Raw genomic sequence first — 15,317 nt, 5'->3', positions numbered from 1 at the left:
TTGCGATTCCATTCCCTTTTTAGTGTTCTATGGTTCTATTTCGGGAAATGCACTGGCAGCGGGCGCCCGAAGCGGGAGTCTCATTTACGAGGCAGCTGGGAGGGGATGGCGGGGAGAATTAGGGGGGTGGAGTGGGGAGGGTTATAACCAAAGTGTCAGTGTTGCAGTAAATCCTAACCCAGCCATCCACTGAACATATGTTTATTTGAATTTACGCTAAGGAATGTATATTTTACAAAAAATTATATATTAAACGCCTGTTGTTTTGTTACAAAATAATTTGCAAAAGATGAAAGAAACTTGCAAAGGGTGCAAAATATTGAATTTCTCGAATTTTTAAAGTGCTCTCGTGTAGTACTTATGTGCATGAATCGGTACGTTACTGGTGTGGGTCCGGCTGCTTCAAAGATGACGAAAACTGATCTAAATAAAACATAGCCACATTTGTTTGTTTCTTACACATTTCTATAAAACATTTTTGTTAAAAATTTTGACCAAAGGTCTCACAACGTTGAGAATATGGACCAGTCCAATAACTACCAGTTAACGCATAAATACAGCACCTAAGCACAAAATGCTTAAAAATACTTATGTATTAAGGATTACGTAAGGTTTACAGGTCAATAACATATATAAATGAAAGAAATATAGTTTTGTGCAAATTTCAAAAACGTTTTCATTAAGGAGAAGAAGTGTCTAACAAAGAATTCGGGCTTCTTCTTTCTTGCAAAACGTTAAACAATATTGAATCAAACCACCCATCGGGGTGATTTTCACTGACGGTTTTATAATATTATTGAAGGCCTCAGTGCTAGAAGAGCGCTAGTGACAATTCTTATCACAACTGAATGGAAAATACTGTTGAAAAGTTGCCTAGTTGTCACGTAAGGACATGTTTGCATGTTTAACATTAATCCACTTTGATTTTCGCCTTAGGACTCTTCATGAGTTCCGCCACAACCAATCTTTTGCCATTTTTAAGGGAAGATAAGTTGCCACAGCTATGTTAACGTGCGTGCAATTGAAGCCTTGGAGGGAAATTTACAATATTCACCTCCTGAGTTGACTCTTACTGATATCATGTACAAATGAATAAATATTTATGACAAAATTTCTATCTGACATAAATTTTCATGAATGAACGAAAGCCATTAGGACGTGCTAACCATAAACGTTATGGTATACATCAAGTTTAACTTTACTTTCTCGACCTTACTAACAATTCATGAAGAAAAAGAAACCGCCAAGGTTTGGAAATGTGATCTAAATTATCAAAAAATTTCGTGAACTTTTGCTTTGAATTTCTCTAAAAATAAATGGTTTGAGAAGGTATATCAAACACTCGAAAGAGAGTTTCCTCCGATTTCCAAACACCTCGAAGTTGGTTAAAAAACACTCGCCTCGTTTTTTCAACCTACTTCTCGGTGTTTGGAAATCGGAGGAAACACTCTTCCTCGTGTTTGATATATTACTCATTTTTTTTTTTTTTGGCAAAAACATAGTACAGGAACACACAAAAGAGCAAAACAAGGAGAAAAACATTTTTTAAGGGTGCATCCAATCCTTTGCAACCCCAGTGAACAAGCCCTTTTTTGCTTTTTCGGGTGTATCCAGCTTGCTTGTTCATGATTCCAAGAAAAGTAAATTTGCTATACACAGATTTCAAGGCGGCAAGATGATCAACATTAAGGAGATGTATATATGAGAAGACGGCAAAAATTTGCACCACCTAAGGGGTGGACCTCGACAACAAAAATAACATGTATAAATACATATTGGTCTATTAGACAAAAATATAAATACATGTAGGTCAACTTAGCATTTTAAATAACGAAATGAACACACAAAAAAAAGGTCATCACGATCATAAGAGATATAACGGTTTTTTGCTGTACTCTCCAAACAACTGCATAAAACAATGTGAGCTTTTAGGTCCCAATATCAACAGACATATTCTTCTCTCTGTCCTTCATATATTTCTTGTTACTAAATGGGAAAATTTTAAACATTAAGACATTTAACCTTTGTTGTTCATTTCCTTAATTCACATTACCTGTGAATGTAAATAAATTATATGAAACATATATTTGGAACTGCGGATGAAAGATCAAATAGAAGAAAGATCCTCGCAGTTATACGCAACTTAAACAGTTGTGAAAAGGAAGCCTGAAAAAAAATTCAGGCTTGAACGGGATTCAAACCCATGACCTCTTCAATGCCGGTGCAGTGCTCTAACAACTGAGCTATCAAGCCAACTGGGAGCTGGTCATATTGTGAGTTCATACATGTAAGAAACCCGTGAAGGATGAATAAATAATTGTAAATATAATAAATGATTATGAAATGATAAAACAAGACAAGGAGGAATTACACGTTTATCACTGTTGGGAATTAAAGAGTTAACTGAAATCTTCCCTGGCAATGTTCAAAAACTGGCATGTAGTAAATTTCAAAACTCCGTTCAAATTTCAAAAATACTCCTCATGTGTGATGAAGATTGACTGTAATGCTTCAAAACTACCAAGAGACTACAAGAATGAGGTGCTTTTCTTTTCTTTACGGCGAAGCTGTTTTTCTCCACAACATACCAACAGCACTGGCTCTACGTAACTCTTATAATCATCACCTTGTCATAAGCTGCTATTAGCCTGGCAAAGATTCACTTTATCTAGCAATGATCTTCAACTTTCATCTACAAGTTGCACGTTTAGTTTCTGCATTACATTGTATGTACACATGTTGTAGGTTAAAATGAATCCCAGGTTAAAATGATTTCAACCTAGGTTGATTTGTATTTTCCTTTGTTTCAGATGTAAATTACCCAACCTTACCAAAGGAAAATACAAATCAACCTAGGTTGAAATCATTTTAACCTGGATTTATTTTAACCTACAACAAATACACTGTATACCTGAAAAGGCAGCAACCTGTCCACTGGATTGGTTTGTTTGATATCAAATCAATAATAGGAGATGTATAAATTTCAAGAGGCTGACCTCAGCACAATCTAAAGGTTAAACTCGGGGAGTTTGGTCAGCTTAGCCAACTCCTCTTCATCATCATCATCGTCGTCATCACTGATACTACATCTAGGAGACAGTCGGCATCCCCTGGCAACATACTGAGACAGCTTGCCGATAGATGCCAAAATCAACCCCAAGTAAGGCGGAGAAGGTCTGACTGGTCGACTTATGTACTCGGGATGGTATTGGACACCAACGAAATAAGGATGACCTAAGAGAAACAGCAGAAATTAAGTACGGTCGACTCCTGATTACTCGAACCTTCAAGGGAAATTGAAAAAAGTTTGAGTTATCGGGAGCTCAAGTTATTGAGGGTAAAATTATATAGAAGATGACCTAAAGGGAAAGGAAAATTGGTAAGAGTTAGCGCGAGGTTCAAGTTACCGGGAGTCGACTGGGCATCCTTCAGTGACAATTCACACAAATACCTCTTTAACCCTTTAGGCCCTTACAGTGACCAGCACCAAATTTCTCTTTGTAATATCAATGCTTATTCAAGCCCTGAGGTCAGGAGAATTGAGGATATGATCACATGGACAATGAAAGTCAACCCTGAACCAAATAATCCTCCGTTTGGCACAGAGGAAGGTTTACTTGAAGTAACTGTACAGGAACAATAAAACAAAGGAGTGAAAACTAATCATACAACTCTCTGCCCACCATAAGGGGGGGAGAGGGGGCGGGAGAAAATGCACAAAATCTGTAAACGTAGGATACCTTTGATTTCCATGATTTCCATTCGTTCACCCTCAACATCTCTCCCAACAAACAGCATCCCATTCTCCTCAAACTGTCTGATATACGACGGATTAACCTTGAAGATAAAACCAAACCAAACTTCTTCTATAAAGATTATCCATAAACAGCTTTCACTCTGAATACTACTACTATGAAACGTGGACAAGATGTCCACAAAAGGAAACATTATCATAGGTTGTAAGAGTTAACTAATTTAAGAAGGATTCCCTTTGATTGGACCAAGTTTCAAACATGAAAAGCCGAGGTCATGGTTTACTATAAAAAATCTAAGGTTCCAATAAGAGTACATGATTCTCCGCACATTGTTTAGATGGTCCAAACAACTGAGTTTCAGAGGAGCCATTCAACAGTTCAGGCTGGCAGGCATCTCTTCTATTCCCTTCGACAAATGATCATACTAATTCGGATACAGGCTGCTTCATAGAGCAAGATCACAGCAAATTTTAAGTTAAAGATTGTGAGTTTAGCTCCCCTTATGAACTCATATTGGATGGACAAGGGGGTCAGTTTCCAAAGCAATGGCGGTGCTGTGTCAGTGGCAGAGTGGAGCCAAATTATGTTATCAACTCAGTTAATTAAACCAAAATATTGGATATTGGATAGAGTGAACTTGGAATTTTATGCAGTAAAAACCAGGTGATTCTAAATTGAAAATATGCAGACTGCATTACCATGGTACTGGATACCATAGCACAAAAGATACAGTGAGATACTTAAACAGAAACATTTAATGGCATAAAAGGTAATATTTTGCAAAGGTACTGGTGAAGTGCAGTGTTCCAGATAAGAGAGGGGTCTCAGGTCAAGCTTGGCTCTTGACCCAACAAATTGAATGGTAAACTTATTAAGATTTGGAGAGATTCAGAGCTATTGATAACTCAAAAATTCTTCACTGACACCCTGACTTTAAGCGTTGTCAGGAAAATTGAGGTAACAATAATATATGAGAACCACTAAACAAGAGTCAGTGTATAAAAGCTAAAAAACTAAAATGCTACAAAGTCTACCCCTAGCCAAAGCCAATGTGCTAGTGTGTTGATTGCACTGATTCTAAATGAGCTAATGCAATAAAATCCTATGTGAAATACCCAGTAAGAAGCAACATTGTAGCAATTTTTCTGCAGCTGATTGATGTTGATTACTAATGTAGTTAAGTTTTATTGACTATGACAAGTCTTATGAATCTTGCTCAGTGTAAATTACGTACATTGAGTAAGATTCCCAAGACTTGTCATAACCAATTAAACTTAAAGTTAGTAATCAAAATAGTATTGGTTCACATTTGTAGACTCCAATGGTCCCACCTGTAATATACCCGAGTAGTCTAGTGTCTGAATACACATTAAAGCCTGGTTTACACGTATGACGCAAGCACAAGCATAAGCACAAGGATGTATACGCGTGCGATAAGCATAAGCATAAGGTGACATACACAAGCGCAGAAGCATAAAAATTTGCTACCGCCATTTTGCAAATGGCAACGCATGAGTTTAACTAGAATGTACGCTGACAACTTGTCATTGTTTTTCAGTTTTATTTCCTTGCGCTTGTGCTTATGCTTGCGTCGTCCCGGTTTACATGTGCGACCCAACGACGCAAGCACAAGCACAAGAGAATGGAAATCATTCCATTCTCTTGTGCTTGTGCTTATGCTTGCGTCGTACGTGTAAACCGGGATGACGCAAGCATAAGCACAAGCACAAGCGCAAGCACAAGGCACTTATGCTTGCGTCGCACTGGTTTACACGTAGGTTTCTTGTGCTTATGCTTGTGTTTACGTTTATGCTTGCGTTGTACATGTAAACCAAGCTTAATAGGCCATTACCCTTCAACGACAAGAGTCAAGGTGTATATACGTAAGGCCAGGTTGCACCAGTTACCAGGATTTGTTTGACTTCTTACCTCATATCTGTGTCTATGCCTCTCCTCAACAAAATCTGCATTCTTGTAAAGTTTTCCTGCAACAAGCAGAATTTTTGTGAATCCTTTTCCTCTAATTTATTTTGTCACTAATACACAAAAGATTAAAATGAATATAACAATGAATATAAGGTCACAAAATGGCTGACATTTTAGTATTCTTTTGTCGGCATTAAAACTAGCCCTACTACTGTTGTTCAAGGTAAAATATTCGTTTAATTTTTTAATTTTTTGAATGCAAACAAAAGAATATTAAAATGGCAGCCATTTTTGTATAACAGCTCATTAAGGTACACTACGCAAAACCTACTCCTTGGGAGAACAAAAAACATTTACAATGTAACACACGACAAATTGTTAAGGTACATCTCTTTGGCAACTTGCATTACATAATTTTAATAAAACTTTCTTGAACTAGAGCAGGAACCATGTTTTGAGTATGAAACAATCTGTTTTGCATGTAAGAGGCACATTTTTTTTCCACCTTTAAGACTAAGATAAGATAACTTAACCACTCATCTAAAGCAGATGAACACATACTTGTTATGCTTTCGTGTTCTTCTACAAACACTGTGCGTCTTCTTCCTAATCTCATAGTGCCTCCCAGCTGTCCAGGGTTATGCTCAGGCATTTCAATAACCTAACAGAATAATCACAATATAACCAGGTAATTAAGGGAAAATTCAATTTTAGCCAGGATAAAAAAATTTTTCCTAAACTTACCACTGGATGTGATGTATCAGGCTCATTTTCTGTGGAATTTGCATCTGAAAACAAGATACAAGAAAGGCTGTTACTAAGATTCATTCAAATGACAATAAACTGGTGGTTGCAGTACCAAATCCTCTGTCTTCAGTAGTATTGGCTTCAAGTCCACCATATGTAGAGAATAACCAACTGAACAAAATCCTGCCAGTTGGGATTGCTAACCCACTGACTCCTGATTTTCCCCCAGAAAAAAAACACAATTTACTGTCATGCATGCTTTATTCTGGTGATCATTGCAGGGGGGTTATTAGAAGCGAGGACCCAGCTACTGGCACACATTTACTCTGAACGTTGTTTCTACCTTTGGAGGATTTAAAGCCAGTCTAAACAAGACAAACTAATTCAGGTGTTGCCCGTTTACCCTTTAAACACTGACAGTGATTAGCATCAAATTTCTCCTTGTAATTTCAATGCTTATTCAACTCCAGAGGTCATGAGAATTAAGGATATGATCACCCAAGGTGAATTTTCTTGATATTTAATAACTTCTCTACAGGAAATTTATCTAAGATATTATAACAAAAGAGCATTATTACCTTTCCATCCTAGTATATTTCTAGCATATTCAATAACAGCTAACTGCATCCCATAACAGACCCCTGATAAAGGGAAAAAGATACAGGAACTTATTAAATTTTTCTCTTGATATTTCTATCAATAATTTGCCCCTTCATTAGTTATTTGTATACAAAAAAATTGTGCCTTGCCGGACCACTTATAACATATTTTCATTGCTACTTAGCTAGATCAGCCCTGCTATTGGAGACAGAAGCTACAACAAGAATACCTATCACATGTATCAACAGAGAACTTTTGTAGCTTTTAGTTTTGACGTTTTAAATCAATTTCTATTAAGGACCTGACTTCCTTCAGTTGTCTTTATAGCAGAATTGAATAATATTAGACACATCAAGACCATTCCAATGATATGTGACACAAGTATTGGATTTTTATTCACATTTTAGGAAATTGGATCAAAAAAACTTAGGAGGGGAACTCTTATTAATTCTGGACATCAGATCACTGTTGCAAGGAAGCCTGTTTGGAGTTTACTGTTCATACCTAAGTAAGGTTTTTTCATCTTTCTCCCCCACTCAGCAGCAGCTATTTTTCCTTCAGTGCCTCTCTTTCCAAATCCTCCAGGAACTAAGATTCCACTGTTAAGATGATAGACAAACTTCATTTCACAAACACAGTCAACTCTCTTTATTGCGGACACCCTCGGGACCACAAGTTAGTGTCCTTAATAGCGAGAGTCCATAATAGCAGGAATTTATTATTGAAATTTTCAATTAAACATCTGTAATTTATTTTTGCGAGAGATTTAGCTGCTGTCCATATTATTGAGGTGTCCATAATAGCGAGGTGTCCGCAAGGCGAGAGTTGACTGTACTGTTATTTTTTAAAAGAGGAATGATTTAAACCCAGTTCAGACGCCGTACTTCACATGAACCAAATTGAATTCAAATTTAGACCGACCCAAATTAGTTAATCCCGGCTTAATTGATTGATAAGCTGAACTTAATTCAGCCTAATTTAATTCACTGAAGCATACTATGACAGAAAAAAATTGCGGATTTGTAATAATTTACACATTTGATTTGGCTCAAGTGAAGTAAGGCCTCTGAATCAAAGTCAGTTCACAGCCATCATCCCCGTCTGAGCCAGACAGGAAAAAACAGCTGAGCCGATCCGAATAAGCTGGATCGGCTGTTCTGACTTGATTCAGATGCTTTACTTCACAGAAACTTAATTCATTGAATTTGATTCAGCTCATGTCAAGTAGAGCATCTGAACCGGGCCTTAGATGGTGTCATTATTTTGTTGGCACAATTTGCTGTCCAACAGTTTCAAAGCAACAATTTTTGCACACATAATTATTGATTTTAGAAAAGTGAAAGATGGCCTGATTCAGAAGATGTTGCTTTATTAAATTGCAGAGACACTTGCAAAGAAATGTCTTTTAATTTTTAAGAAACAATCAAATTACACATGTGATTTGCTTTCAGATATTATCTGATGAACAGCCTGGGATGACAAATCAAGTCATATATGTATAAATTCCCCTCAGAGAATTGCTAGTGGAATACATTTTCCAATAACTGATACTCACTCGCAACCACAAAGCTTCTGCCAAGCCTCATGATATTTTACAGGATCTCTCTCTTGAACTTCCTTCTCCAGATTTTCAGACTCCACCCACTGCAAGTTAAAAAAAATTACTGAATAACATGTAACCTTTTTGTGCTTAGCTGAGAGCTAGACAGACCAAACAATCCTAAAAAAAATTCTTCATCCACACAAGGGTTCCTTGAGCCAGTTTGAGCAAAAGATAAAGGTGGACTAAAACCTTTCCTTGTGCCCCGGAATTACTAGTTAATAACAGGCTTTACACTTAAACTAGGAGAATGAGGATTAAGTGAAAAACAAAAAATTCTCAAGAAACCTACCACAACGTTCAAGCGTCTGTTACAATGAAGGGATGCATGTTTCAAAGCTTTAAGGACAGAAATGTAAGCATCTTCCAGCTTGGTATACTTTCCAACAAGGGCAATTTTTACTTCATCCAGAACACGCTCCTCTCTGAAAACAACATATTAGATAATAGTTGTTCAATGAGCATCAACAATTCAATCATTCTTTACAACTCCAATCAATGAGAAGAAACTGGTAGCTGCAGCTTGTTCAACTGCAACAATGATCTGTTTTTTTCAGTAAAATAACTTATTTTACAGTGGTTACCAATAACACGCGACCTATCGTCTTCAAAAGAGTCGGATAAAGTTACGTTTTGATGGACATCAATCAAAGAAAAGCCGTTGAAATTATTTTGAATTCTGACAAGATTCTAAGGTAATCTGGCAAGAAACTAAGAATTTTACCTCGCTAAGAGAAGGTAAACTTCATTTAAATTGATTTCCGAGCCAGATCAAGGGAAAATAAAACGTATTTTTAAATTAAAAATTTTAATTTTCACTGCATGTGGTAATCTGCTCACTTGCATGCATCGCTGATTTTGCAAAATTGTTACGGGTAGCAATTTAAAATGTTTCAAAGAAAAAATACAGCTTCATCTAAAAAAACTGGCTTGGCTTGGCTGGCTTGGAAATCAACTTTCATAAAGTTTACCATCTGTCAGTGGATAAAACTGCCAATTTCTTAGTTCTGTTGCCTTGAAATGTTCTCAGAATTCAAAATAATTTCAGTGGCTTTTCTATGATTGACATCCACCAAAACGCAATTTGATCGGAGTCTTTTGAAGGTGATAGGTTGCATGTTATTGGTAACCGCTGTAAGACGCACCTCTCAGCCAATTCCCTCCACTGCATCATGAAATGACGTGGTTTTACTGGCGACTTGATATCCATCTGAAGACGCTTGGCAAAAAGAGGCACAATGCCTTGACTTGCCAGCAATAATGGAACTCTGTAAATAGACTTGCAGTCATGGACATCGATCACCTATCACCAAAGATATGTAAAACTCATCAGTAAAGCACAGCTCCTCCATCTTGTGACTGATTGAAAATACAGCTAATGAAGATGAATGCAATGTAATTCTTACCTGTTCTGGTGGAACATGGCAGAACAAAGACACCTTGTCTTTGACTGAATTAGTGACCGAATTCTTGCATCTACACATAATCTGCAATAATTACAATTTATTGGTATTAAATGATATCAAAACTTTTATTATAGACTGGCTACAACTTCCTAATGTCAACATTATAGACTTGCAGCTTGGAAGAAATTGATTGAAGTAATATTGTCAAAGCAGTTGCAATTAATTGCTTACTCAGGGCTTGACACTAACTTTTGACATCACTTTCCACTTTGAAAAGTAAATTTCAAATTTTATTTCCCATTTCAAAACTTTACTCTCCAACATTTTGCAGGGTATGCATGTATGGGTATGTTTTAACCATTTTCTTTGCAAACAAACCCAATTTATTTTGTACTTTGACTTCCATGACCCTCAACTAAATTCCATGACTTTCCAGGCCTGGAAAATAAAATTCTAAAATTCCATGACTTTCGTTTCCAGGTTTTCCATGACCAGTACGAACCCTGTACATTGTATACATGTTGTACTTTATTTGATGGATATCTGAAAACTAGCTATGTACATGTAGTTAATTGCATCTAGGGATGTCACTAAGGCAGGGTCTGAAATTAACTTTTTTAGGCAGGCGCCAAGTGATGACTGAAATTTTTTTTTCAGTCGCCATATGGAAAAATGTGGTCGCCAAAAAGCAGAAAAAAAAGTGCCAATAAAATTTTTCCTTTGCAGCGAAACACAAACCAAAATTTTTGGTTGCCAGATGGAAAATTCTGGTTGCCCATTTTTCTTTTAAGAATCAGAATGAAGAGAACGCGTTTGCGTTTGGGGCCGCAATGGCGATTTATACACCTACCACTGAAAAACCACGACGAATGAATCGAATGCCGGCTATATACGCAGTTTCATAAGACTGCTAAATGTTTTAAGTCAACTTTATACCTTCTCTTGTCTCTACCTTTTGGAGAAAAAATGTACCCGATTGAAAAACTGCCGGTTGGTTCTTTGCTCTACGTTCAAACCTGTCAACGATCTTTCCTTTCGCGTTCTGTCAAGACGATCGACGGATCGCCATGTTGTTCGCACCAGGCCACAACCGTGCAGCATTTCTCGTTCAAAAAACATGGCGGCGAAGCTTCCCACTGCTCGAGCTGTGAGGCATTGTGATAGATTTATAATAACAGGAAAATTGATTTTATACTTCAAAAGCAGTGGAAAGGTAAAAAGTAAGTGACCAATTGGCAGGCGGCTTTAAATTTTATTTTTATCGATTTGGCTAAAAATCAAAGTTATTGTTTGCATAATGATCGTGGCATGAAATAGTTAATCGCCTGCTGGCGACTGGTTGTGAAATTCTGGTCGCCAGTGCAAAACTTTTAGTCGCATTGGCGACCAGGAAAGCGCAATTTCAGACCCTACACTAAGGGCTGGCTATCAAAAGCTGAAATTTCAACAGCTAGACCACAAATACTAGAGGCTAATTTAAAAGGTGCATCGTCCAAAAAAGCTGAATGGATTTATTAATGATCCTACTGTGGTTTTTCGTAGCTACATTCCTGCCATTTGTGTCTACTACATGGAACAAATTACAAATAATCAAAGGCTGACAAAAATTGAATAAGGTTGCAAAAAACAAGAACATGTTATTGATAAGTGAAAATCAAAAAGGAGAAAGGGTATAATGACTTACCAAATCTGGACTCAAACCCAAACCACGTAGTTCTCGCACACTGTTCTGTGTTGGCTTGGTCTTCTGTTCTCCAGTTGAGTCAGGCTGAAAAGCCAAGCAATAGAACATAAATTCACTTCACAGCTGTGCCAATATCACAAAACTGTTGGTGGCTTTATTTTCTTATTGATATTTATGTTTTCAAACATAGAAGCAAAAGAAATGTGACATTACACGTATGTTTGAAGACCAGAAGATAAGTAAAAGACATATTACATTTTTCGCAGTCAGTTAACCGTCATACAGTTGTACTTGGTTGTTCGAAAGCCGAATAGGGCTAATCAACAATTAAAAGTTAACCAAGATTTTCATCTTGTATTAATTTTTTAAAGGCTGGTTTTAATTAAGCTAATGGCAAAGAAATGCTTAAGTCAAAACTGAGGGACAAAGTGTTTTAAAGAAACATTAAATTGCCAGGTAATTTAAATCAAAGTAAACATTAACCAAGGATTAGCTTAATCAGGTTTTGAACGGTTGGGTCCAGGCTTAACACATAACATCCATTTCTTTCATAATAATATCTTGATTGTCTGATAAACTGATTGTTTGGCTGACCAACTGAATGACTATATATAATTAGACTGATTGGGTTCAATCCTGTTGTCCTGTTTAATTAAAAAGATTCAAAAGCAAAGATCTAGGGTAGGAAGGGGCTTATCTTGAACCAAAGTCTCCTAAGCAAAATAAGTACACAAGAATGCCAAATGATAAGGAGAGTATTAATTAATACTGATCATCATAAGAAAGAACAAGCACTGAAATTACCTCAGGGATAAGACTGACATGGACTACACAGAAGTTGTCCCTTCCAACTCGGAACTGAAACTGACGAAATGCCTCGATGTAAGGCATACCTTCTATGTCTCCAACAGTTCCTCCAAGCTGAAAAGAGAGCAAAACAGACAAATTTAATTTGGTATGTAACACAGTTGGAACCTACTAGAAAATCATAAAATGGCATCTTGAAGTACTGAACTCAAAGGCCTTCTGTCACTGTTTTTGGTGAACACCATGAGGGCAAGATACAGTATCACAAAATTCTGAACACATCATTACAAATTCACTTGAAAATAAAGGTTAAGAATTTGTAGGTTAGACTTAAAGATAAAACATGCATTTCAAATTTTCAATTTCACTCCACTTTATTAGAAAAGATAGCACAAAATCAATTATTCATTGTACGAGCCTTAGATTGGGCCAGTATACAGTCAACTGTCAGTATTGCAGGCACCCTCAGGACTGCCACTTGGTGTCTGTAACACTGAGAGTTTGTAATAGCTTAGATATTTCAGAGTCCTTTCTGCGCAGTCTGCAATATATCCCTACTATCCCAGTCTGGAAATTCAAAACATTCTACTAGTACTGTTTCAATGTAGATAATAGTGCCTTGACAAAATTGATAAAATGAGAACCACTGCACAGTTCCAATTATTGGAACTGTGCAGTGGTTGTCATTTAAAAAATGCTGATAGAAATGTTCTCATTCCATAGCAAAATTGTAACTATATAGGTACTGCTTGGGGTATGAAAACATGCACAGAGGATTGGTTTTTCATTTTCATACCTCAATAATACAGACATCAGCTATGGTGTCTTTTTCAACAGGTTCACTTGACACTCGAGTGACCCAGTCCTGAATGGCATCTGTTATGTGTGGGACCACTACAAAATAATACAAGCAAAAACACCAAACATACCTGAGTTTTCAATAACTGCTCCACTGACCTAACAGAAGGGCAGGTTTAAAAATTTTCAAACCAGTTTGTTTATTTCCCTTTATCTCAGATTACGGTATATTGCATAAAAGAAAAGAAAATTAAACTGGTTTGAAAATTGTTAACCAAAAAAAAAATAAATAATAATAATAATAATAATAATAATAATAATAATAATAATAATAATAATAAACCACAACATATATCACCTGGATTGATGGATTGCTGGTACAAAATTGAACAGTAGTTATCAGAAGTCATTCCTTCGCACATTACACTGTAATATAATTTTCTATATAATTATTACGAGATTTAGTGAAAACATTATGCAAAAAGTCCAAGACAGATTCATGACAAAAAGATGCATGCATAAACTGTTGAAGATAACAATACTGTAAAGTATGTTAAGTAAGAGCAGCTAAGCTGATGTAGCTGTGTTAAAAAGGAAATAACGCTATTTACATCAAAATAATACACATCATGATACACAAGTCAAAACCAATCCTCCTCAATTCACAACTTACGCATGACTCAGTTTTGAAAAAATTATCTTTATCACTGATATTTGGTCTTAACTAAAACACAACACTTGACCTAACCTTGCACTGTTTTCCCCAAGTAATCCCCACGTCTCTCCTTGTCAATCACGCTCTGGTATATTTTTCCAGTTGTGATGTTATTGTTGCGATGAAGAGTGACATCAAGAAATCGTTCATAATTACCAAGATCCAAGTCCACCTCGCCACCATCATCCAAAACAAACACCTCTCCTAAATTTGGAAAACACAACAATGCATGGTACGTGACCCACAGGAGTTGTTTCTGCGGTGAGAAAATGGCACTTCCAAATGCATTGTTTTAAATAACTTGCCCAGCAGCCAAAACAAAACAAACAAACAAACAAACAAAAACAAACATTCTGCTATTCAAGCCAATTTCCTGGGTCGGTTGAGTATTATATTGGTATTAAAAATTGCCCCCCCCCCCCCCCCCCCCCAATTTACACACTGGCTTTTGTAAGTCCTTAGTCCTAGCAGCATGCTCACAAATTAAAATTATATCACATTCAAATTTACCTACTTTTAAACTAAAATATTCACGAGGAAAGAACATGTTTCCAGCAATCTGCCCTGGAATAGCCTTCGTACTTCATCTAACATGGAGCTAAATAACCCAGACACTTTGCTTTAAAATAAGCTTAAGCTTAAAGTCATTCATTCGTGCGCAACTTACGCCATGTGGTTTATCAAACCACCGCTAACAGACTTTTTAAATCAAAAGTAACAAAGAACTTCCTCGTAGAAATATCACTTTTGAACATGGTTTCATTCAATTCAATATAATGACACCTATTTTTAGCACGACTGTATTGCCAAACCCGGTATAAGCTTATATTCCGTACAAGAAATAACGAACTCTGATAAAATGGCGGGATTCTTTACAACCCAATAAATTTACGCGCGCAAAATTTTAGAATTCCATAAGTTCTGGTTGTGCTAGTTGCGAGATTATTTAACAAACCAAGAAAATAATAATTACCATGCTCGTAGGGCGAAAAAGTCCCAGCGTCGATGTTGAGGTAAGGGTCGATTTTAATAGAAGTAACATGCAGTCCGACACCTTTCAGAAGGGCACCGATGCTACTGGAAATGACTCCCTTTCCAATGCCACTAATAACACCACCAGTTACCAGAATATACTTCATCGTTAGCACTCGATAGAAGCTGTCAATTAAGCGTCCAAGAAGGTTGCAAAAACGCAAAATACAGATTATGAATGAGAAACAGTTTTTTAAAAGACACCGGTGAAACTCGGCGCCCTGCTCTCCCCGAGAACGGCGCTAAC

General features: G+C 36.7%; 1 protein-coding gene across 1 annotated transcript; it reads right to left on the bottom strand.

Annotated features, from left to right (window-relative positions):
- Nucleotides 1-185: 185 nt before the first annotated feature.
- Nucleotides 186-15,317, bottom strand: LOC146466637 (CTP synthase 1-A-like). Its single transcript, XM_085127184.1, has 16 exons — nt 15,012-15,317; nt 14,072-14,242; nt 13,322-13,419; nt 12,523-12,639; nt 11,719-11,802; nt 10,035-10,115; nt 9,774-9,931; nt 8,921-9,053; nt 8,584-8,672; nt 7,533-7,627; nt 7,007-7,069; nt 6,426-6,469; nt 6,243-6,342; nt 5,685-5,740; nt 3,741-3,837; nt 186-3,234 (listed from the first exon to the last, which is right to left on the bottom strand). Exons 1-16 carry the CDS (start codon nt 15,175-15,177, stop codon nt 3,008-3,010), a joined length of 1,779 nt encoding a protein of 592 aa, XP_084983310.1. The 5' UTR covers nt 15,178-15,317; the 3' UTR covers nt 186-3,007.

Source organism: Pavona decussata, unplaced genomic scaffold (assembly GCF_977016875.1).
Source record: "Pavona decussata unplaced genomic scaffold, jaPavDecu1.1 SCAFFOLD_143, whole genome shotgun sequence".
Taxonomy (NCBI): domain Eukaryota; kingdom Metazoa; phylum Cnidaria; class Anthozoa; order Scleractinia; family Agariciidae; genus Pavona; species Pavona decussata.
Note: the sequence above shows the minus strand (reverse complement) of the source record. Positions and strands in the feature narration are given on the sequence as shown.